The sequence below is a fragment of the Passer domesticus genome, chromosome 7 (assembly GCF_036417665.1).
Source record: "Passer domesticus isolate bPasDom1 chromosome 7, bPasDom1.hap1, whole genome shotgun sequence".
Taxonomy (NCBI): domain Eukaryota; kingdom Metazoa; phylum Chordata; class Aves; order Passeriformes; family Passeridae; genus Passer; species Passer domesticus.
Genome location: NC_087480.1, coordinates 56963125 through 56988690, shown reverse-complemented (window position 1 = coordinate 56988690; position 25566 = coordinate 56963125). Strand labels below are relative to the sequence as shown.

Sequence of the window (25566 nt, the reverse complement as noted above, 5' to 3'; positions counted from 1 at the left end):
GCTTTTAGAGTACGTCTTTACTCATCGGCTGGGTGTGGTCTCAGGACAGGCAAAACAGGGAGAGCATGGGGAGGGATCACACTTCTGTAAGAGTCTGGCCCCCTTGGCTTGATGAGGGGGGAAAGCTCCGGCTTAAAACCAGGCTCAACACTTAAAGATGCACTGCACAAAGTGAGAGGATGAATGACAGTGATGTGGCTGGTGCAAAGACTCCGGAAAAGGGGAGATCAGGAGGTTTCGAGTGTTGAATATCAACAAAGAAAAAGGGTAGATGACAATGAGATTTTGTCAGAGTTGTAACTTCATCACTTGAGTTGTTCTGATGAAATCAGATAGAATCAGATCAATTATTTTAATTATAAAATTGAGGATTGACTTATTTGAAATGTATACAGGAAAATGATCTACCAAAGACCACAAGTCAGCCTTTTCACCTCAGTTGTGTCAATAGTGTCAGTACGTGTTAGGATTTAATTGCGTGTCTTGTGTTATTTGAGATTAAGAGACCAATCTCCTGGTCATTTGAGTCACAAAGACATGGGGGGTGTTTTTCTGTGCTTGAGGAAGGTCTCTAATGAGGGAAGGATAGCTGAATCTCAGTCAAAAGCCATCAGCTGGTTGCCCAGATCATGTGTACAATCAGTCAGCTAAACAATATGTGGTGTGGTTGAAACTAAGTGCACGGGTAAATGTCATGGATTTGGATGACAGCTTCACATGGATTGGCAGCTTCACAAAGTCTTCTGTCAAGACTTTGTGAAGCTGCCAATCCAGTGTTCACAACAGAGACCTAAGTAAGTCTTACAACTTCCCAGGATGGAGATATGTCCAGTACCAGTCTTATTAGTATTAATCTCTTGAAATGTCTTTAAGTACCTTCATCAGTTGCTAATAACTGTTTCATTCCAAAATGTGAATTGCTAGCCTTGTGTTTCTCTCTGATTCTCTTTATCTGTCTGGGATTGTTTTTTTCTTTGTCTTATAATTTCTTGATCTGTTTTCACTGAGGTTCTGTTCATACCCAAATTCAATAACCAGGGCAGAGAGTCATGAACCCTGGAGTCATTCAGTTCATGTTTTCAAGTGAGCATTCCCAAATCCAGTGGTCAAGAGACTTTCAGGAATAGAGAACATTCTTGGTTAATTTTGTATTTCACACTGTTGTTTTACTTTTGGAGATTTTTCTCTCATTAGTCAGAACTCAGATAACTATGTTCTTCTCAGAACTATTACTGCAGTGATGTGGAACAAATAAAATTACCCATCCCAGTTTTATGCTCAGTCTTACAAAAACTTGGACTCATACTTAAAGAGTATAAGGTAGACCTGTGTCAGAGCTGGAGCAAAGGTGGATCCTTTGTCCAAACTTAAAGAAATTTTGTTTCAAAGAAAGATGAAATGTTCTGGGGTGACAACATTTTTTTTGTTTGTTTGTTTCATCAATCAGTATACTCATTTATACCATGCAATCAATTTGTATTTGCCGTGATTACTGGGTGACAATAATTAGTGTGCTTTCTTGTTGCAATTATTTGGAAAGATTTATGTGAAACATTTGAAATTATGTTTGAGTTATCTACCTCAGGGACTGAATTAACTACGTAATTGCTGGAGGATTGAAATATAAAACCATTCTCTTTTGATGAGACACTCAGAAACAGGATTTGAAGTGGGAGTGGGAGGCTCTTCATTGACCAGTGGAACATGTGCATCATCCATCAGAAGAAAACATCATATATTTTTATCATTCCAGTTACAAAACACAGACCTCTTCCAGTAAGAGTTAGTTGTTTAGACTTCATAAAATACGTTTTCTTCTCTCTTCACTATTATCAAAATCAATTTAAGTTACTACACAGATGACAAGTTCTCTCTGCTGAGTGAGGAGTGTGTTTCAACCTAAGAATGAGGTCATCCATCCTTCAGAGAAACACGGATCCAAGACCATTGTAGGACACTTGGAAGTAAGAGACAATATATCCAGGTATTCAGGAGCAGCTTTCAGAATTGTATCCAAAGCAGGATACTTCTGTTCTCTGAGTGCTGAATTGTCATCCTTGTGAATATGAGTCCCTTGTGCAGTGAAGCTCTAGCTCTAATTTTGGTAAAATATGCAAACTTTCTTGGGTGCTTGCAACCCAGACTCTTCTGCAAATCTTTAACTGATTTGCTGTTACTCACATTGGTTTCCAAGAGACTGCTATGGCTGTACTTAAAGCCTGTCTTCAAAACACTTGGGGCCATGGAACTGCAGCTTTCTCTTTCTTATAACTGCTTTCAAGCCTTGCAGATGAATTCATGAATGTAAACATATGTACATTGTCTATGCAATAATTAGAACAGCATTTTTGTGATCTTCACCTAAGCTAAAATTACTGTGAAAAGTGTACAGCCTCTTATTTACTTATCCTGACTCCACAAGATATTGGCCAGCAGAACTGGGCTGGTTTAATTTTCCAGCAAATTACAGGAGTTTTTCTGGCTGATACAGTTTAGAGCAAAGGAGGCTTGAGAGAGAAGCTAAAACTTCTTGATTTAGAAATTCCATTTAGAGACAACTCAAAGTGAACTGTGCTTCTGCACTGACCACTACTTAAAAGCTAAAAACAAGCATTCATATTAACTGCTGTGGGACACACTTCTACCAGCCAAACTTCCACAGAAAGTTAAAGATGAACTATGATATAGGTGTCTAGATCAGCATCAATCCTCAAACCTACATGCAAGGTTTTCCTTAAGAGCACAACCTAATTATTAATTGGCAAAGAGCTGCATAAATTACTTTCAAAAGTAATCTGGTGGCAAATTATGCAATTAAACAAAACTGTCATGCCAGGATGGCGTAACAAGCTGTGATTAGGAGTAAAAAGTTAAATTGACATCAGAGTTAATGTAGATAACATATTTTATCATGTTACACGAGCAGCGGGCGCTTCAGGAAGGCAGATGACAGCATAAGGCTCAAAACAGAAAGGGGCACAGAAGTTTTAGGTGGTGTGTACTTGCAGCACAGTGAGATGCTGTCACTCAGAGGACTAAAAAAGAACGTGTGTGTATTAGTGAGGGACTGAAATCAATCAAGAGTATATGATACATCTTGGGTTCTGCTCTCAATTCAGCCGCCTGTGAGCAAGTTGCTTTCCCAGTTGTAACTCTGCAGATTTGTGATAGTGATGGAGTTGTCTGACACTTGTATGCAAAAGTGTTTGCAGTTTGAGATCCTCTCTGTGCAAGGGAACACATGTATAAAGCATCATTATAGGAGTTTTTCATGTCACTCTGGAGCCTACCAATCTTCCCAGTCATTTTAACTGTACTTCACACACATTATCCTCTAATTGATTCCCCCAGTCAATATAGGGTATAGATTTTGACTTTCAACTGTCTCTGCTTCACAGAACTAAATAATGAAGAAGCAGAAAGCAATATTGAGCCTCAGGAATTTGACGCTCCAAGGAGGTTTAAATCAAAATTTTAAGAGGGAAAATCAGTGAAACAGAGAAGTAGGAAGTGTTGATATGGTAATTCTGCAGTGAGGATGGAGCTCTGATAAGTAATTTGTGTTTGTGTAATGGCCTCATTCTCTACAGTGTTTGTGTGCTGTTATTGGTAAATATTTCAGAATAATGACTCAGTGAAGCTAATCTCACCTTTTTATCTAGAAGTAGAACAGTCAGACGCATGAAATAATTTTCAAAAATGAACCTAAATAAATAGTCTTCACTGCAGTTTGTCTTTGTGGAGTGGTTTTCATTTCTTCTTCCTTTTCAGAAAGAAAAATAGTTTTTACTTATCTGAGTAGAAAGCACAAAACTGGCATGTTCCTTACTTACAAAAAGTCAATCTGACACTGCCTCAAGCATTTAACTTTGCTTTCATTTATCCTGCTTGCAAAATATAATTATTTATAATTTTAGAGACACAAATATATGTTGTAATGCATTTTCTACTTGAATAGAAGGATGCAAACTTTAAAAGGTTCTAGAAAGATGTAGCTTCTGTATGTAGGGGATGATTATGGGGATAATTCTGAAGCAGTTCCTCAATCACAAGACAGTTAGAAATGATGGGCCTGTTATTTCAGACTATTTAAGCAAGATCTCCATCAGAGGTAGCACTTGTAAAACATGTAAGTTTCTTGATCTTTTCAGCATTTATTCTGCACTAAGCGACAAACCAGAAAATTATAGATTCTTATATGAATTGTCACTTTCTATCACGCTTTGAATTTACTTTGTCTAAAACTGAAGCTTAAAGAGCAATACCTAAGTAAACAGGTTTGAAGTGCTGACTTCTACATATCCGTGAATAAATAATACAATAAAATATCTTCCCACCATTTTCATGGTAAACTCAAACTGAAGATTTTCATTGTCTTCATTTTCCTCAAACTCTTAGGCCAATAATTTAGATTGAGTCCTATTAAGCATATTTTTCAAATACCAGAAGTTGTTTTGTTACAAAATTATATACATTTTTTTGCATATTTTTGTGTGCCTTGGCTCAGAATCCTTTCTGTCACTTAGCCATCACAGAGAACTTTTGTTCTAATTTATAATTCAAAGAGATGCAGATACCAATAGCAGCAAAAATTCTTCTTCTTTAACCCACCCACACAAATGTCTTTATGTGTAGGGGGTAACATCATCTATTGTTAAAATTCTGCAGCAGGAGAGAAACTTCCTACAGGAGCCTATTTACAATTGCTTCTTATTTAAAAAAAGCTTTATTGTTGGGACTGAAGTTTTCTGTCCTGTGTGAAAGAAGGTGTTAAGGCCAAAGAGTTGGGCTCTGACCCATTTTGGGTTAAGAAACTGGAAGTGGCATGACAGATGTAGGAATTGAAGGCTGGGGTTTGGCAGTTAAAGGGAACAGGGATAAGGTGAAGAAACGGGAGTAGGAAAGAGGAAAATTGAAAGGACAAGGCAAAGATGACCAGTCTTTGGAGTAACAGGAACTCTGTGCCCTACCTATGAAGCTTGGAACAGAACATAAGTTGTCTGCTTGTTTCCTTTTTCATCAGCAAATATGTTTAAATCCTCTGGAAAAATGTCTGCTTCATTTAGTTATCTTTCACACATATGATGACAAACAGTCACTTTCTTATTTCATTAATTCACGTGGCAAAACTCTGTATGGTGGTTTGAAATATTTCAGATGACTCATGTCGTTGCCAACATGAGATTCTGCTCTTGTTTTCTCCATTTGTTTTCAAACAGAAGAAATTACATGTACAAAATTACATTCAAGGATTATTGGGTTACTCAGAATTTAGAAATGCCAGACTTAGAGCTAATAACCACACAACTTTTGGTGAGATTTCAACTCATTTCACGAGTCTTTAATTACTTTATTTTCTTGCCCTTTTCTAAAGCATGGTCAAAAAGTTGTTTTTGAATGTTAACCACACCTAGTGGGATTACAGAACTACTTCAGCCATGGTTTTTGGTAATAGTTGTGATCATCTCACAGATAGTGATTCATTTTTCCAGTGTTCTGTGATGTGAGGGTGTTTCACTCCTAATATTGCTACATTGCTCACAAGCCTTTCTTAGCAATTGTTTTCTTGACAGATATTCAATTTTATTTTCTAGCTTCAAAAGCTCAGTTTTGATTCTCATTTCTGGTGCTGAAGGTGAGTTTGTTTTCCATCTCTGAACACTACTAGATTGGGGATGCTGTAAAGAGAACCATTTTCCACAGCCCTTCTGTCTTTGGCTGAAATTAGAAAGCCTTATTCAGTTTCAAATCCCTTTTCACTTCAGCAGTGGATACAAGCAGCAGTTGTCCAAAATAAACAGATGATCCAAAGGAAAAATAAAAAATATATTCTTATTATGAACACCTAACATAGTTTATCCTCTGGTAAGATGGCTCTGAACATTAAAGGGATACAGACTGCTAATAATAACTAGAGGTTTAATGGTTTTTATGTCTTTGAGACAGCTACAGGTCTTTCAACTTAACTACATTTGCACAATAATTATTAAAATGCAACTGTTATCTCTTAATCTTATGTAATCTTTACGTATCCCTCATTCTCAGAGCACCTGATTACCACACAATCTGTAACTAATGGAATTGCTCTGGGTGACAGACTGGACCTCTGAAGCTGGGCCAGGTGAGCCATGGGTCAGATCTTCACCTCCTCAGTCCTGCCTTGGTGAAATGATCCCCAGCTACATCTCACAGGAGGGATTCACTTCATCTGTGTTAGTCTCAGTAATCAGATGTTCTCTTAGAAATTGGATGAAGCTATAAGATGTATTGTATCTGTTCATCCTAACCATCTTCTCATCATTCTTCCATACTTGGAATTTCCACCAGGGATTTTGACAGGCATTGTTTCTCTGTTGCTACTGAAGTGGAATGCATCAGTGCAGCTCATTGTCATGGGCATGATGCACATCTCAAGAAGAGAAGTCAAAGCAGAATCAAGCTAAACTACCTTAATTTACAGTAGCATTGTTGTTTGTCTTATGGAAACAAATGTAATTACTTCACTTGTCTGTTGCTGTCTATTTCTCGCTTTTACTGGTGCCAAAATAATCAACTTTCACATGATGGCTGGCTTTCTCTGGTTGGATTTACTAAAGGTAGTAGAGACATCTGTACAAACTTGGAAGCAGAAGATTAAGTTCTATTCTTTACTGTTCTTTCACTTGTTACATGCTTTTGGGAAAATGATATTACCCACATGCTTGGTGGCTTCATCCATAAGATCAATATCAAGCCTTTTTTTCACAATGCTCTGAGGTTACTATAAATTTCAGTAACAGAATATAGTTATTACCATATTAGACTGAAAATCTTCTACTTTACCATTCCTTATTATTACTATAGTTCTTCCATCAGTAGCAAACATTCTCGGTTTTCATCTTGCTAAAAATATTCATATTTTGTTTTGAACCTCATTACATTCAGTATGTATTAAATTTAGAATAAAGCATTTAACATTTATTCAAAAAAATTGGAAAATCTGTATTCTACAATTTTTTAAATGACTGTTGTTTAGGTTGGTTTTGGTGTGGGGGGTATGGTTTGGTTTTTTCTGTAACTAAAGTTGAATTTAAAGGCTAACAAAAAGATCTGCTGAAAAATTGCTTTTCCATTGGTATAATTGAGACTCCATCCTGGTGGAGAAAAGCCAAGTCTTAATTGTTCATGGAATAACTGTCCAAATAGTGTAAATTTGTGAAAGCAAGGCAGCCAAGGCCTGGTTGGTGTTCAGCCATAATTACATAATCTGAATTATACAAAGCAAGGGATCCTCAGATGAAGAAAAAAACTGCAAGAGCTTGTCTTGGAAGTTCTGGATGGATTCCTGAAGAGCTTGAGCCTATGAGCAGAGCAGTGTGTGGGTAATTGAGGTGTACAGTCAGTGGAAAAAGAGCTGAAGAAAGGCCGAAGTCACCACATCAATTTTGGTCATGGATGTTTCCTAGCAGCCTGTGTTGATTCACTTCATGCCAGGAAGTTTTCCAAAGCAGCACACAGATGTTTTTCCCAATCAGCTGGTTCCATTATTGGGGAATGCTTCCATCTTGCACATGTACAGCCGTGTAAACATAAATATGGTGTGAAGCCTTTTTGCTTCAGAGCCAGTGCAGTCACTGTTAGCTGTGAGTGCACAGGTATGACTGTGATTTCACGTGATTCTTTTTATTGTTGGGCTTTAAATCAGCATTTGTATCGATGTAAAGAAAGATAAGAAGAAAAAAAGATGAATTTCAATGTTTTGTTGGTTGGGGTTTTTTTGAGTCACTGCTTGCTATTTTGTAGTCAAATTGTATTTTAAATTTTACATTCAAAATGTTCAGGCTGAGACACAAGCACTGCACTGCCTGTTCCAATGGAAATTTGGGGTTTTTATCTTGTAATAGGCCTAAAATTCAGACTTTTTATTACACTAGACATTTTTACATTAGAAGCTCCCACTCTAAAGTCTAATATCTTTTCTGTTTCAGAATAATGCCTATAGGAAATCTGTAATGTTTTTATATTACTGCAATTTATTCTCAGAAAGTCTCAAATCTTGTTTAAAAAAACAACAAACAACCAATAATTGTGATTATATAAACAAATAAAATCAGCATCCTATACAAGACCAAACATAAGTAGGAATCCACCTAACATAACAGCTTTCCACATTATCTGTTGGGTGTAGGAATTTTGAAATCCTAACTGTTCTACAAAAAGAACCCTTATATCTGGAAATTGCCCATGTTTTTTAGCAGAATGTGAATGAGGTGATCCTGTGAGGAGCAGGTCTCCATGAGTTTATGGGTCCCTTCCAAACAGAGATATTCTGTGGTTCTGTGCTATCAGCAATATGGAAATATTTGGTTTTAAGTGTAAAAAACTTTGTGGGCTTTCTTTTGAAATAATGCAGCGTCATCTCACTGATTTAAGTCTTGCACCAATTATTATAATAACTTTCCAATTATTGTAATAACTTTTAAAAAGGTCATCCTCCACAAAGGAATGCACAAGGAAGGGAAATAACAAGTGTGCTGCCTCACTGCTGCAAGCCTACACAAAAGAAAACCTGGCCTGACAGTCAGGAGGGTGCTGGTGCATTACTTCTCTGGAAATAACAGATGCTTCACTGTCTATTCATTTTAGAAAATAATCCATTCAGCTCATAAATCAAGGGCTGAAATGTATTTAGAATAGTGGTAACAAAATCAGTCCCCTGCCATGAGGTCACTCTTTGGTGAGTCACCATCGAGTCCCAGAGACGTCATCCTGCTCTTCCCAACAGGTAATCATGGCAAACAGGAAAGGGACCAGTGGAATTGTAATTATCAGAGTTGCTGTATATATTGAGGGGGCTTTTAACTTATTTTGGAAGCTACCAAAGTGTATGAACTAAGACCACTAACCAAGCAGCATTGATGTGCTAGAAGCATAAGTGATTCTTTTTTCAAGTGTTTTTAAGTTCATTATTCCCCAGTTACTGTGACTCAAGATGATTCCTGAGAACAGCTGATTTCCTTCATTTCTGACTTTCAAGCCAACTGAGGGCCACAAGAATGTGAGTTTATAAGCTGGCTGGTAGAGACTTAATACACAAAAAGGCCAAATATTTATAGATGCTAAGCACTTGGTCCTTCCAACGCATCTCTGTAGCTCTTGAAGGTATACAACATTATTAGTTTATTAATTTATGACTTGTGTTCATATTATACTGCATCTTTTAAGACCAGTCTCCACGTAGGATGTAATTTCATTCACTTGTTAATTAACTAACAAATATTTTGCCTAGTATTATCAACTCTACTAAATGAGAGGAAAAGAAGATGACAGACTGATTAATTCATATGCTTCATGTCAGAAAGAAGAGGTTTCCAATGCAAGAAACCAAGTCCAGCACTGAGAGCACCCAGTCTGAACACTGCACGATACAGAAATCTGCAGCAGGTTTTTTACATGCAGTGATTTAATGTGTACAAAATGCTCTTGAAAGGAAGAAAATAATTAGGTGTGTGTCCTTGAAAAAGAAATGTCTCCAGCAAGAGGTTCATAGTACTGTTTACTTGGAAGGACCAGGCACATTTCAGACTAGTACACAATATTTTGGACAAGGATTCTTCAGGAGGATTTTCAATAAATATTGAAGTGCTTAGAAATGATTTCTTGCAGGATATAAAATAGACAAGTACTTGCTGTAATATTGGGATGCACAGGAGGCTTGGGTAATTTTTGTTCATTGATCTTGTCATTGGTAGCAGTTACTGAGCTTCTGTACCTGGTACAGAGTGTAAGGAAGAGCATATCTTGGGACAGACTCATGAGATATTTTCTTCAGGGAGATTTTCTCCAGTGAGATTTTCAGAGATTCAGTCAGCCTTGATCCTGGGCAGTGGAGCAGTTTTTCTAGCAGAAGCACAGGAGGCTGAGGCTCATGTTGAGTTTTGCAGCACAAAAGTATGGCCAGATCTTTCTTTGAGACCCAAGTCAGAATGACTCCACCAAGTAAGCAGAGTTCATTGTTCTAAAATCTAATTAGCTAAACTACCAGTCCTGGCACCAAACTAGAATGATCCTCTTCCATCCTGGGCTCCCCTTTCAACACACTGCCAGCATAAGAATCCTAAATGTCTCCTTTGTCCTTTGTTGTCCTGCTCCATAATTATAGAGAGAGTGAGAAAGTGAGAAAATAATGTCTGATCAGAGAGAGAAAATAAAATTGCTTCAAATCATAACACATTCCAGTGGACTCCTTTTCCTTCTTTTGTCTATTGTGTTTTGACCTACTAACAGCTGCTTTAAGAATACTTTTCAATAGGTACTTTGTGGAGTGGGCTATCAACCTGTAATTGTGTCAGAAGGAGACATCAAGGAAAGAACCAGAAGAAATGGTCAGAGGTAAAAGGCTAGAAAAGCAATGAACTTTAAATTGACAGGTGAGATTGACAGAGAGCTATATCAGACCAGATTAAATATTCACAGGGCAGAAAAATTTCCCAGTACATGACAGAGGATTATGCATCCACTTGCCATAGCTGCAGTAATTCAGTTTTTACTAAAGCTTAATAACAAAAGTATGCCTCTGCCCTAAGATCTTCATCTGGCATTGAAATAATTTACCCTGAACTTTCCATCTGTACATACAATGACACCTTTTCATTGCATATAGCTTCCCACTTAAAACTTGGGAAAAGTTTATCCCTTATCAGCTGACTGTCTATTGGTGTTCCCTTACCTTCCTAAAATCTGAAAAAGAAATCTGGTTTACATCCTTTCTTCAATTTAAATTATTAAAATTATGCTGATTACATGTTAACTGCATGAATTATTCACATGATATTATTTTTAAGTCGGTTCTTTGAAATGTTTTGGTTTTCTGCATCTGTTTCGATGAACTCTTTGTTCCCAGTTTCTTAATGGCTTGACAAACACATTTACTAAGCATGCAGTAAACAACTAGAAATGGTGTCTTGCAATTCCCAGTATTCAATAAAACCAAGTGATTCATATAATCAAACAGAGACTTGATATTGCAATTTTACTCAATGATATATTCCTGTTGACTTCAGTATAGCTAAAGGCAGAATAGATTGGTAGTCTCTGAAGACAGCAAGACATTTTCAAAAGAACAAGAATTGTCAATTTCTTTTAAACCAAACTGTTCCCTAAGCTGAAACTTGTAGAAAAATATGTTTTGACAACATTCACAAAATAAATTTTTTAAATTTTAAAATTATAAAAGCTTTTTATATTTGCATTTAGATTCTAATTTTTTTGAAATTATTTTCATTGCTAATATTTTATTTATAAAGTTTGAAAATATGAATATCACCTTTGAAATGTTTCTCATCAGTTGTATCCAGCTAAATGCTTCAGCTTAAGCAAACTGACAGTTTAGGGGTTACTTTTTCTTGAAAACTTAAAATACTGTGCCCAGATTTGGAAGAGATTTCAAATCTAAAATGCTTATATGCCAGAAAGACATTTTCCTGCTTATCTCTAGTGGTTAGTTTTCTCTCCAGAGGACAGGAAAATATCAGTAATAAAATAAGAAGTATTCTGAATATAGCAGTAATGAAAAATCAGAATGAGTGATGTGACTCTAACTAAGGGTTAGAGAAGCTGATTTATAATTAGAACAGGGAATTCAGCAAGTTCTTTGCTTACAAGGAACAGTTTGACTATTGTGCCCTTTTCCAAAGGATGGATAAACAATCTGTGGGTTATGGATATTTTCCTTGCCAGCTGTTCTTTGTTTATCATTGTCAGATTTCCTTGCTTGATAAAGAAAAATATAATGGTTCATCCTATAATTCAGATGAAAGCACTAATTATGATGAAACAACCTTGCCTTTAGGGCAAGGGGGACAAAAAAAAAAACAAAAAAAACCAGAGGACTGTTTTATATAATATACTAACAGCTTTCTCACTGCATCTTTCACTTAAGGAAGCTAAAACTACAGCTCCCTGAAGCTGGAATATCTGTAATTTCTGTCTGATGAGGAAGGGTTCCACAGAACTGCAATTATAGATCAGGCATTACCAAGTTTGTTCTCCACAAAATTGTGCTTCAGTCTTTTCTATTGTTCTAGACTATTATTATTTCCTTTTACTGTTACTGTTCCATTAATTAGTGCTTGAGGAAGAATCTGGCCCTGACTAGGTAGATGCTGTTAGTTCTGCTTGAGTGGGGGAAAAGAATCCCCTTCGGCAGAATCACCTTGAAAACTTTCACATCTGTGCTTACCTTCCAGAATACAAGTCTGCTCACTCAAAGCACAATGAACCTTCAATCCTTCTTGTTTCCAGGAGTAAGTTTAGAAGATCTTGTTGAGCAGATATTGTGCTGTGCTTTGAGATAAAGCAGCCCATCTTATCTCTTAGGCAGGTGGACTGATGGCCTGGGTCAGGTTTTCTAGGCTGCGGATGGAAAGTTGCTTGGGGCTACCTCAGCTGCTGTGCAGAGACAGCTGCAAAAGGGCAGCCACTGTCACTAGGAAAGCCTGCTCTGTTGTCTATGCCAGGGTGCTGCAGGGTTGGCATAAAAGATGTTTTGTTGTTTCTTATCCTGTATGGTGGGCATCACTGTGTTTGTGAGCTGCCTAGGTGGGTGAATCAGCTGTAGCACCAGATCACAGATCAGCTTTGAGATGATGGTTGGTACAGCTCAGTGATTTCCTTCTGCTCTGTGGAAGTCTCTGCTATGGAGCTTTACTTTGGTTAATTAGCCCTCAAATTTGGTGATTTCAGTGTCTCATCTGTCAAAATGTTTGTAAACTCCTTTGTGTTTTGTCAGTGAGGCTTTTACTGCAGGATCTGTTAATTGTCACAGAGAATACCTGATTTTTCTGCTTACTTGACACTTTCTATGAATGAATCAGAAATAAGCTTGTTAAATTCCATCTGGCTCTATGAATAGAATAGTATAGATTTATCTCTGCATAAAATATATTTGGTTGATTCAATAATCAAAGGTAGCATAAAATTTGTTTGCTTAACCAAAGAGATGTCCAGTCTTCTGAAAATCCTGACTAACATAAGCAGTTTCTTGAATGAGATGCTATTGTGTTTGAAAGGATAAATTGAGTACCATCCAGCACAGAGAAATTGTGTCTGGTTTGCCACTAAAGAAGCTTCTGACTAAAATCACAATAGAAACTCAAGTGACACATCCCCATCATCTATCTAAAACAGCAGATGTGACTGTCAGGATAACTAGTGTATTTGGCTTTGTTCTCCTTATAATGACAAAAAAGGCCCTGTCTATTGCTTCACTCAATTGCTCTATTTCAATGTATCATATCCCATTTCAAAACAGAACTTTGGTTTCATGTAGGTCTGATTATTGCATTCTTTATGAGAGAAAATTTCAAAAGATCAAAAGCCTGCCTAATTTTAAACTTACATTTAGGCTTTAAAATGATTTCTTTTCCCTGTGGCATGTCAGAGGGTGCACATGGCTGCACACATTCGTGTTCAGGTGCTTCGTTTAAGTTTAAATCAACAGGCCAAGAGTTCACACCTTTAAATGTGCAAACTGTAGGAGATCAAGTCTTAGATGATCAAGGCAATTGTTCTCTATGCATCAATGTGCTCATCTGTTAATACACACTACTATTTTCTCTGCAAAGCAGAGAAGTGGCAAGGAAAAATAGTCTCATGCTATAAATTCAGAGCTGGTTTACAGTTTTCAGAACTTGCTGTAGGGAAGATCTCTGTCAGATTAAAACAGTGCTAGAATTCACAAGGCAAAAAAAGTAATTTCTGATCTCTGCATGCTCTCTCTATAGTCTCAACAGCCAAATTCAACTCAGTGCAATTTGATTTGCATTTTTTCTGACAAGGGAGTCATGAAGTACTTACAGTGTGACCAGATATGTATTAATCTACAACCAAGAATATTTTGTTTTACTCCAGAACTTTGATTACAAGACCAAAGCATTTGTTCTACAAACTGATTCAGTGCAACAAAGTATGGAATCTATGCCATGCCTAATTTAATAATGAAAATGTATCTGTTAAGTTCAGAGAAAGTAGTTATGTGCTTAAAATCATGTAGCTGCTCAAATATGTTGTTTTTCAAGTCTTGCATATGTAATACTTACCTTAGTTCTCTTTAAATGGCCAAACTTGTAAGAACACCAATTCTGACAGCACCAGTCTGGAGTTATTCTTAGCACTCAGGCTCAGACTTCAGACTGCAGAAATTCTTCACTCACACTAAAATAATAACACTAACAATTGCAGCCTCATTGTTCCTTGACAGAAGCCCTTTGAAAGTCTTGTCAGGAAGAACTCTTTTTATCTCAACAAAAGCATAATGCTCAGGTCCCCCTGCTCTTAACTCCAGGATGCTTTAAAAAGAATCTAGTCTTGTCCAATTGCAGTATTATTGACAAGTGAAAGCTTTTTTTGTGCCTTGTAATGCTTTTAAAGGCAGCACAAACAATATTTGTCCATACAAGACAAAACCTTCCCAACTCATCCTTGCCCTTATGTCTCTTTGGGCTTGTAGAACTTGTCTAATAGAAAATAGAAGATTGTTTCTATGCAAATCCTGAGTTCTGTTTGAAGTTGGACAAACAAAATGGAAATAGAAAATGCTTAAATCATTTTTCATTGCCTGGTTTGGTCTCATCCAGGCTTTAGGTATAAAATAGAAACAAGCTTTCTAAGGAGAAAATTTTAAGCCCTGCAGCACGTGCTTACTGCGTGCTGGGCATTGCCTTAGCATCAAAGGACAGAGAAAAGAGAAGCAGTCTGTGGAGTAAAAAAGACCTCCTTTTCTAGGAGTTGGATTCCCTGTCCCTGCACAGTATCAGATGGGCCTGATTTTCCTTCCTTTGTGATATCCTTAGCAACCATTGTCTTAGAGTGATCCATGTAAGAATAGACTAAATGACTGAATCAGGCATAGGGTTCACTTCTCTCAGCATCAGAGGAGGAAAATACAGATATTCACTGCCACAAGCATCAATTTCCTGCACTCTTAGGTTGCAGTTCAAGTGAGAAGTAGCTGATAGAGCTTGGAACGTACTCATTAGTATCAATGTTCAGACTTGAACATTTCCGTGCCCCTTTTGTCCCAAAGATTATTTGGCTGCAAACTGTCTTTTCACTTTCTTCTCCTTTCTTTTTTACTTGATTTCTCCTTTTATGTTCTTCTATTATGTCTTCCTTTTATTCCCTCTTCCACTACCTCTTTTTTTTTCACTGAAACTTAAAAACTTTGTTCTCAGCTTCTTTCAGGCAATTTGAGATTGTTTTATGCAGTACAATCTCTGCCTTTCGTGCTCTCCCTGCAAATCCTGAAGTCCCTGGAGCTCTTACTTCCATGGAGAACAAGTCCAGTCAGTATTCTTCTTTTCCCTCTTGTCCCATGAGCCAGGCCATGCCATAATATTTGCCTTTGATTTCAACTAGAGCCTATTTGGACACTGAAGAGCTCTAATGGCACTGAGGAGCTGGGAAAGTTTTTACCACGGTCGGGTCACTTAAGGCTTGTTTGCACACATGGGCCCTGACAACAGTATGGACAAACATTGTTTGTGCTACTTGAAAGCATCAGAAAGCACAAAACAGGCTTTCACTTTTCAATAATACTGCAGTTGGACAAGGCTAGATTCTTCTTAAGGCATCCTGAGGTTAACAGGATGGGAACATTGGGTTTCTCTTGAGATAAAAAGAGTTCTTCCTGACAGGATTTTCAAAGGGTTTCTGTCAAGGAACAATGAGGCTGCAAATGTTAGTGTTATTATTTTGGCATGAGCTAGGGACTTCTGAAGTCTGAGCAGATGCCTGACTGCTGCAGTTGAAAAAGGCTCCATCAAGCATTTGTAACACTAATGTGGCATTAAACTATATAACATTATGCAAAAATTAAATATTTGAAAAATTATTTTCATGGAAAAATATTTTGGTTGTCTGATCTTTTTCTGTACATGCAGCTAAATTGGATAGTGTTATAAATTGAAAAATAAATTTAACATCAGTTTTATGAGGGGAGAGTAATTCTAAGGCAAAATGCTAGAAAAAGAAAGAAATAACCATTTCATGTTCTGGTCTTACAGATGTTTGAATGACTATTTAAATATCATCTGATAATCTAGGTGAAAAAAAGCAGAAATTCATCTCATGGATTCTGGAGAATTTTTACAGGGCCTGTGTCTTCATCTTTCTTTCATTTAAGCTTTATAGATGTGTTTTTTCCATGCCCTTCTAAACTTTCTATACAGGTGAAATTAGTTATGTTTGGCTGTGGTAATTGGAAAATGCAAATTCTGCCTGGTCTGAAGTTATCTGTTTTGGCCCTCTTCTTAGCACATGCCTTAAGTCAATCATGCACTTTTTGCTGTTTATTTTATTCAGTTTACAATCAAAATATGACAACAGATTTGCAGATATCAGGGAGATCCCAGCTAGGACATTCTCATTATTCTGATCTTCCTATACGAACTAACTTCCTTTAGTGTTACCAACAACTAATAATTGAATTGGGGAAGAAACAATTGCTGAAGGTTTCTTCTTTCCTAGAAAATTCAAACTGAATTTGGTCAGAGAAAAATATCACATTACTTTGACTATGTTAACTTGCTGGTTTCTGCATTCTTAGATGGTGAATACAGATTCAACTGGTCATAATTTCCTTTCCCTATATCCTCTCTTTTGGAATGTGAAAAGACAAAGTCCAGCCCTAATTCTCAATTAAGATGCAATTGGCATGCTGGGATTTTTGAAAGTCATAATTCATCTTTCTTCTTTAGGATGATTTTCCTTACAAGTTCTGTAACATGGGGCCTTATTTCTTCCACAGAGACAGTAGAGTCCCAGGCTTTTACTACTTTCCCATTGGGGCCCACCAGGTATTTCCAGAAGTTCCAGGTTGGTTCTTCTCCTGTAGAATCTACATGGGAAAGAAAAAAAAAAAAAAACTTTAAATATTAGAAAACCACATTAGCCAATTCCTGACATTTCTTCATGTCAATTTGATGATTAACCTCGCAGAGGAAGAAGGACTGTAAAATTAAGAGGAAGTTCAGACTGAATAAGATTAATTTTCTGACAGACAGCTTTAACTAGACAGTAGTCCCTTGGAGACTAATGGAAACAGGGAAGCTTGAGCCAGGAGAAAGCACAATAATCAGTGTTGAAGTGTGTGAGGGCATGTGTGTGGGGCTGTGCTATAGAGATATACATGATACAGTTGAACAGGATAGGAAAATGGAATTTGGCATGACAATATAGCTGTACCAGGACTGATTACTTGCTTATCCGGAATTTTCCCTCCAAAAGCACCCAATACCATGTGCTTCATAAGATTGTTTCAAGAAATGCAACGTGAAGAAATAACAAAGTAATTGTTCCAGGTTTCCACATAATTCTCATCTACTACAGTTTTCCCCTTCCTGATCACATACCTTTTTACATGAGTCACACTCTTACCCTTTGCTCTTCTGCTATGTGACTAACAACATTTCCAGGACTTTCAAATAGACCAGGAACCTCATCCCCCTAAAAGCACAAGTACAGACACTACAGAAAATTAGCATATTTTTTCCACTGATTATACACTGGGCAAACTTCTTAAGGAATCAGAAGTTATTTCAATGTATCATCAAGACCCAGCCAGACCCACACTTTTAACTGTGTTGTCATTGTGCTGAATAAAGACTCAGCCTCCAGCAGCCTCCCCCTGCAGGCAGGCGAGCAGGGAAACACAAGTTTTGCAAGTTTCCTGGGACACGTCTGCAGGAACAACTCTCCTTGGCAAACAGGCATGGAAGAATGTGAAAAGGATTACAGGGAAATTTGGCTAGCAGAGTGATCCATGGAAGGAGGTGAGCTTGGGGTAGTCAAAAATAATATCCACACTCCTTTAAATTCAGCGGGATTTGGGAGAACACTGTGGTGCTGGAGAGAGGCAGCAGGGGTATGGTCCTTTCAGAATGCAGCTCAAGTGATATTGTGTCACACTGAGCTTTCCTGTGTTTCATTGCTGAAAGACATTTCCTTCACATTGGATTAAGACTGACATTTTAATATTGCATTTAAATGGTATTTAGAGCATTTGTTCAGTGCAAGAAAAGTGGTGCCTTGATAGGGAGCATCCTGCCTTGCTGGCTGGTAAGAACCAGCAAAACCTCTTCAGGTGTCAGTGCTGGCTCTAAAGCAGATTGGAACTGGAGGAACTGCCCAGTGTGGCTGTTCCAGTGCTTGGGGAGGAATGAGGAAGGGAATATTCAAGGACATTGTCTAGTGCTTGGTTTCACTTTTTGATTGTTGAAGTAAATTATGAGGTGCTTCACTTCCACTTATCCTACAGCCCTAGAGATGAATCTTATAAATTCAATCTGCAGCACTCATGTCACAGGAGGAGCACTTAGGAAGCTGCAAAGTGGAAAAAGGAAGGTCAGGGTATTGTATGCCTAGAGGAGAGCATTTCAAGGCCTGTATTCCATGCAGAGGTTTATTGGAGCAGCTTTTACAGGACATCTGCTATTGATGTGTCTTCATCTCTGGAATCTTTTCAGAAGGTAAGATGAAAGTGACAGAAAGAAATCCTGCCTTGTGCAGAAGGGACTACATGACTTCTGACCTCTTTGAGCCTGACAGCTCTGTGAGCACAATCACCTCTTGTTTCTTTGGATGGTATTTTGTGCCAGAGAACTTCTTTGCAGGAGAGAAACAACCCTCCAGCATTCCAGGTTACTCACCAATTAAGTACTTGAAGGCAGGAATTGCACCAGCTCCACTGACTGTGATTTTGCTGAACATGGGGAAGGAGGCACCATAAGTCTTTCGTGCGAAGCTCTCAATTTCTTTGTTGGTGTCTGGTTCCTGCTGCCCAAACTGATTGCAGGGGAATGCCAGCACATTGAAATGGTATGGGCCCAGGTCTCTCTGCAGCTGCTGTAAGGCCTTGTAGTGGCTGTCTGTGTACCCACACTCACTCGCAACATTGACAACTAGAGACACCTGAAGAAAAAGAGAGCACATTTAAAAATGTGTTGCACGTGTCAGTTTTCTAACAGGTAGGCTGGAATGCAGACTATTTGAAAAGAAAAAAAATATGTCTAGGAAATTGTGACTGAACACATATTTGAGACTACATTGACTTCTGTTCACAAAAGGAAGATTTAATATTTCTTTTATGTATTCCTCTTTGGCAAGCATTAAGATAATCAGCCAACTGCTAATCAATCTTAATCTTCAGTTCACTGAGAATCTGTGGTTTTCCATTCTGCCTTTTGGACAGTTTCTAAGCATAATAAGAAGTGACTATCCAGCTAAGATATACCAAGTTGCATGAACGAAACTTGCAAATCAATGTAATATTGGTTGTTTATTTATCTGTTGTGAAGCATCTGCTCTGCAGCATGTTTTCTTGCTCAAAATTAAGTGGCCTTGCAGAAATGTCTGATCCTTTTATCATTGCCAGTGTAGAGGTCTTGACCTGGAAGTTAATAAAAGCAATTACAGGATTTGGGGTTGCTCTGTGTAGTGTGAGCTGTAAAATTTCCCATCACTCCAGAGTAAATCTACTCAGTTGTGACAAAATGACAACAGTTTTTGCACAAAGGTTTATTGCCTCAATTAGAGATTCCAAGAAGTGAAGGCTGCCCACCATCCTTTGAAATCATTCCTGCAGTGGACCATGTTCAATGCTGTGTGTGTGTCAGTCAGATGTGGGCACCAGGCACGTGTCTGCCAGCACAGATCCACCTGGGAGGGAGCTGCCACAGACAGGAGAGCACTATAGGAACAGGAGAATTTGTTGGGGATATTGAGTGACCTAACACATATTATGGTTTCTCTAAGCCTTGAAGAATTTTTCATTGGTTTTTGAGATAATTTTAGCCTTAAGTAACTTTTAGAATTTTAGACTTATAGTTTTGTTATTCTCACGAATTTTGTGTGAGCTGCCACACGTTCTACACAATTTGAGTCCATCCTAATACTTGCATACAAAAGTATTTAAGAAAATAGGATGTGTTAAATAAATTATATTTAGTGAAAAATAAATGGCTACATTTGCATAGTGTTTTTAAAGCCACAAAACAAACTGGCATAAAAAGGTACATATCTGGGTAATATATGGGATCTTATGATAAGATGTGTAGAAGGGGTAGGAATGAATGAAGAAAAAGCTAAGGTGATGTTGATATTTGTAATTTCTTACATTAAACATTAACACTTTGTGTGTTTTCTGCTTTGTATAACTGTATGGCTATCATAGAATCATAGAATATCCTGACTTGGAAGGCCCCACGAGGACCATTGAAGTCCAGCTACTGAATTTAAAGTGGATTTGGAGTGGCACTGTTTTCCCTGGAGGACAGGTAATCTTTCAAAGCACAAGTTGGTGTAATCTTCTTGGTGGTGGAGTGTGTCAAAAGGATACAATCTAAACAACCCCTGTACTCTTGTATATGAACAGTGACCTGCAGCCACCTCACCTCCAAATCATCACTTTCATTCACACAACACTTATAAGCTCTGTCTGAAATTTTAAATTCAGTCTCCTAAAACATCTGAAGTTATGGCATATCATTAGATTTTTTTTTCAGAGAAGAGGTAATAATTTTATTACAGAACAATTCCTGTTGCAGACTCTCAGCATTTGAAATGGAATTAGTTTATCTGACATAAAAATAACTATTGGCAATTCTGTTCTTTTCAATTAATCTGGTTTATCAAGCATAGTGATAAAGTAGTTTTGTATGAAGTAAAGATAAATTGTATCACTAAGAATTGAAGTCACACGTAGTTCTTTCACATGAAATTTCAGAAGCTTTTTTAATTTTCATGATGCAGAAGTATTCATACACCTTACTGAATTCACCTCTATTGGTACCTGCTCTCAAATAGAAGAGTAATGTAAAAATTTGTCATTGAAGGTTTGGGGGAAATAAAGTTGTGTAGGCATTGTGTTCACATTAAAGCAGATATGAAATATGAATTGCTAGTGAAAACAATTAAGCTTTTATAACTTTTACTTGCTTTTAAGTAAAAAGAGGGCTTGAAAGGATTCACTCAAAAAGAAACAACTATTTTAATTTACAGCTCTTTAAAACCAGTAGTTTCTTGGCATGGTGGGGAAAGGCTTGAGAGCTCACAGTGACAACAGTTCAAACTTCCAAACATATTCCCCCCAAACAAATGGAAACTACATTCAGCATTTCTTGGGATGGCAGACACATTATGCTTCTCTTTTTTCCTTAGAAAAATGCATTTGCTGTAACTGAATTCTCCATTACTGAACTCCATAATTTAATAGTGCAAACCTCTTAAAAGTATAACTAACATACATAATGAAAACCTCTGTGATCTATTAGTATTTCTCAATGAATGTTTAAAATGATTATTTAAAAATCTTTCCTAAGTTATCTTCCAGATGTCTGGTATTAGAAGTGATTTCATGCTGTGATTTTTTTTTGTGTGCATTTTATTTTTAATAAATAACAGTCACTCTTTTTGATCTCATGTAGAGGCTGTACTTTGACTTCTTACAACTATTAATGATTTAAATTAAGTTCAATATGCCTGACTTTGGGCTCTGAGAGTACAAGTCAAGCACACCACCTAGTGTGCAGTGCAAACAGTTCAATGGACCTCACAAAAATGATTTCATTTCAGCTAAATTCTTTATCAGCTGTTGTCTCACCTCTTAAAACTATCATTCCCTTTGCTTAGAAAACCTATGCATTCTAGTAGTAAACTCATTTAACACTGCAAATACTCTTCTTGCTCTTCTTAATGTTTACACCAGAGTGCCTCCTTTAGGGAAAAATCCTGGGACACATTTAGGAATCTGTCTCAGCTTCAAGTAACCCTTTATGGATCTGTCAGCAGAGACAACAGGTACTTGGGTTTTTAGACCCAGAAATTCTTAATTGGCTCCATGTGACTATGGAAGAACCAGCCACAAGTGTCAGATGGCACCAACTCACTGAGCTGTCACCTTCATGGAACACACAGCAATATTTGTGTAGTAATTCAGGGGATGTGCATTTATCCTTACCCAGGAACACCACAGTCTTGGATTGCAGCGGGCCCAGCTCCAAAGTGCCTAGCAGTACTTTCAGTAATAATATTTACTTTAAAATAATACTTCAATTGTTATAGTGCCTAATGCTTTTCCATGATTATAGTACCTAAGGTTCAAGATTTCCAAAGGCACTGCACTGACCCTGCTTTATTCCACCCCAGCACACTGCACTTAGCTGGGTGGCAGATTGGTACCACTACATCAAGATGGCCACAAACACAGCAGGGAACAGTTGATGTCTGGGAGCTCTGATTCCCAAATAGGTGCTATTTTTGGTAAGAATACTACCTCTTACAGGATATCAGCTACAGATCACATAATGAAATATAAGATTATTGAATTAGATTAGATAGAAAACTAATCTTGTTTGGATCCTCTTGATTCTTGTCCAACCATAACCACTGTCCATAGTTTTTAATGTAGATGAGTGATGGGTCAACATTTTATGGTAGCATGGAAAAACCACAGAAGGATGATCACCACAACACAGTGAACCAGAGAGTTTTTTGATCTATTTCAGTTGTGGAACTCTTTTCTCAGTGGTAACAGTCCTCCTTTTATTTACTATATAAGAGAGGGTAATTGTGGTTCGTATCAAGATACACTCGAATAGAAAGAGAATTAATATCAATCAGTCTTTTTTTTTTTCTTACTATGAAAAAATGGTTCCAATGATCTGAAGAGACACAAGTTTATATTAATAATGATTTATTGAAGAATGATCCTGTTAGTCATGAATTGCACTGATTGTTTATATTAGCATGGCTCTTGTGGTTTTAGAATTTGCAGACTTTATTAATTTTTTAGAGTCTGGAAGCCCTTGGATTTTTCAATTCCTAGTAAATTTCTTGACTACCAATTAAGTAGTTATTGAAATAAATTAGCTGAGTGACTGAATTAAAAAAATGTCTTCTCTACATCTGCCAGAAAGCTTAAGGCTGGTAAAAGCTGGTTTAGCAATTAGCAGACTATTGTTCCAGGAGCTAACTAGTGACTCACTTTCCTTAAAACACCCCCAGCACACACGTAGTACTTTAATAATATTTTCTTTGTTTTAATAGTTTTAAAATATTATGATAAACCTATGCCTTAACATTACTTATCTAACTGCAGATTTAAGCAAGTTATTTTAAGAAATAAATGGGAGTTTTAATTAACCTTTTTCTATCATTATACTGAGTTCTGGCAACATAATGACAGAAAGGGATGTGTTTTATTGCTGTAATTTTCTTTAAAATTGTCCACATACATTATCAAAGAGCAGGTAGCCTGAACATTAATAGGATCTCTGAATGCAAATCTATCTTTTATTCCACACAGAAGCTGAATGTCTTTTTTTGGAATAAACTATTCCATGTGGCCTAGCAGAGATCAAAGAATACCATTCATCAATGGTATTATCTTTCCCAGATACAGCTCTAGAGCTCCTTTTTATGAAACCCACCATGCCTCGAGGGTGGCCTGGAACCACAGCCCTGGGAAACAGCACACACCCTGAACCTGCCCGTTCCTGACATTCCAGAGGGGATGAACACCCCCAGCTCTCTGCAGAGTGGCTGTAAGGAATTCTTCCAAGTTCCCCCTTAACTCCCTTCCATGTTGATTCTGGCCCTGAGATAGAGAAGCTGCAGGTGGTATTTGCTTATTCAGATTAGCAGATGACATGCAGACAAAACATGCCCTATTAACAGGATATATTGACAGAGCCTTTGGAAGGAGCTCATTTAAAAAGCACAAATATTGCTTAATATTAAACAGCTTCCATGATTTTCTCCAGCATAGATATTTGAGTGGGCAGGGGACCAGTTCTGCTGTATCTCAGTTGTGAATGGAGGGGGATGAGGACTTTGACCAGATAGAATTTAGGCCTCTCATTCGGTCCAAATCCACCAGTATCCATTTCTGCTGAGCTCAGGAAAATGTGCACCTCCCTATACAGCTTTCTCTGTCTTCCTGCCAATGTTTTAGTGACCTGCTGCTCTGGACCAGTGAGCTCAGACATCTGAGGAGGGGGAAAAGGAAGGTGTAAATACAAAGCTGGAGAAAAAGGGTGAAAATGAGAAGTGATGCTGCCTTTTTGGGCAGCAGTGAAAATATTGGACTGCCTGACTGTATCACAATGTGTCACTTGTGGGATTTATGTTGATTTTAGCTTCTATGATTTGTGAAAGGGGCTATAAGAGGTTATAGTATTAAGTATAATAAATGTGCTAAGTCCTCTTTTCATTTTCCATAGGTACTGACAATCTTTTCTAGATGATCAAACCGCTAATAAAATAAAGTGAAATCAGATTATAGTCGGGGACATTGTTTTAAAATAGTATGGAAAACTCTGCCTAAAAATACTTAATGTAAGATGTAAATACAATTTAGAAGACATTCATAAAAGCCTATGTGCTTTTATCTACCTGCCGTTTTTGCCCTTTTACCTACTGCCACAGTAAAAAGCGAGGGAAGAATTTGCATGATGTTGTTACAATTTTTCATATGCGATGATACTTTGTAATGTCTCATGCTTTTACTAACTACGGGGAAATCTGTTAACTCCATCCGCCACGGACCAAATCCCTTCTTTTTTAATGTGGATCACTAAAAAGGAACGGGATTTGAGTAAGAAAAACACACAAGGAGTCATGCAGTTAAAAGGCAGAAATAAACTCCAAGAGTAAGCTACACAAAGACACAAACTTCCTGAGCTTCCAATGGAACAGGCAGAACCCAGAGCAGTCGGCAGGAGGGCAGCGTTCCCCGCCTGCCACGTCTACAGGCGGCCGCCGCAGCAGAGACGCGGACACACACGGGGGTTAGAGTGCGAACGCTTTATTGGAGAGGAGCCGGGGTTAGCCAGACGAGCTCAGGAGGGCAGAGGCACGGAGAGAGCAGCCCGAGGCACCGGCGTGCGCGCTCCGAGCGCTCTGCCCCGCCGGCATGCAAGGGCGGCCCGGCAGCGAGCCCCTCCCCGCCGCACTTACCGAGCCCCTGTACTTCTCCAGAGACACAAGCTTGCCCCTGATGTTTACCACTTTGAAAGTGTAAAAATCAGGCTCCTTCTGCCGCGTGGCGGAAAAGGCTAAGAGCAGGAGCGCTGCAATTGCGAGGAGCATGGCTAGAGGGATGAGGAGCACTTTGGGGAAGGAGGAGGCAGGCTGGTGCTCCACACTGCCCTCCGGGTCCAGCATGCTGCACGGCCGCCGCGCTCTGCCCGGCCCCGGCGCGGCCGCTGCCGCAAACGCCTCGTGCCGCAAAGGGGCCTTTTGCGGCAGCCGGCAGCGCTCCCGAGGAAACACTGGGAGACGAGCGCTCCGTGCTGGAATGGGCATGGCTTTAAAGCGCTGGCTGGCTCCGTCCGTGGGATGCCACACACAGAATCGCAGAATATTCTGGGTTGCAAGGCGCCCACAAGGATCACTGAGTCCAACTCTTAAGTGAATGGCCCACACAGGTATCAAAACGAGATCCCGTTTAACTACATCCTTGTGATTCTTGATGGATTTGCAAAGGCCCTTTTTTTGTGCACTATGGCATGTAGTGACTACGGTGTAATG

At 38.2% G+C, this 25566-nt stretch overlaps 1 protein-coding gene and 1 long non-coding RNA gene across 3 annotated transcripts; one reads left to right on the top strand and one right to left on the bottom strand.

The window, feature by feature from the left end:
* Positions 1-82: 82 nt before the first annotated feature.
* Positions 83-24309, top strand: LOC135305350 (uncharacterized). 2 transcript variants are annotated; one of them, XR_010366566.1, is made up of 3 exons: positions 83-9037; positions 20210-20312; positions 23432-24309. It is a non-coding gene; the product is annotated as an uncharacterized LOC135305350 (long non-coding RNA). The 2 variants fall into 2 exon arrangements; XR_010366565.1 differs by lacking the exon at positions 83-9037 and having other exon boundaries at positions 18943-20312.
* On the bottom strand, positions 16314-25268 carry GPX7 (glutathione peroxidase 7). The gene is made up of 3 exons (XM_064428889.1): positions 24994-25268; positions 18687-18948; positions 16314-16876 (listed from the first exon to the last, which is right to left on the bottom strand). The coding sequence occupies exons 1-3, from the start codon at positions 25198-25200 to the stop codon at positions 16713-16715; spliced, it is 633 nt and encodes a 210-aa protein (XP_064284959.1). The 5' UTR covers positions 25201-25268; the 3' UTR covers positions 16314-16712.
* Positions 25269-25566: the final 298 nt, after the last annotated feature.

What these genes read in the sequence shown, in the direction of transcription:
- GPX7 (XM_064428889.1), bottom strand. Translation starts at nt 25,200, where the DNA reads ATGCTGGACCCGGAGGGCAGTGTGGAGCACCAGCCTGCCTCCTCCTTC. An exon ending in TGGAGAAGTACAGGGGCTCG is followed by an intron (nt 18,949 to 24,993) that starts GTAAGTGCGGCG and finishes CTTTTTCTTCAG; the next exon opens with GTGTCTCTAGTTGTCAATGT. An exon ending in TGCCTTCAAGTACTTAATTG is followed by an intron (nt 16,877 to 18,686) that starts GTGAGTAACCTG and finishes TTTCCCATGTAG; the next exon opens with ATTCTACAGGAGAAGAACCA.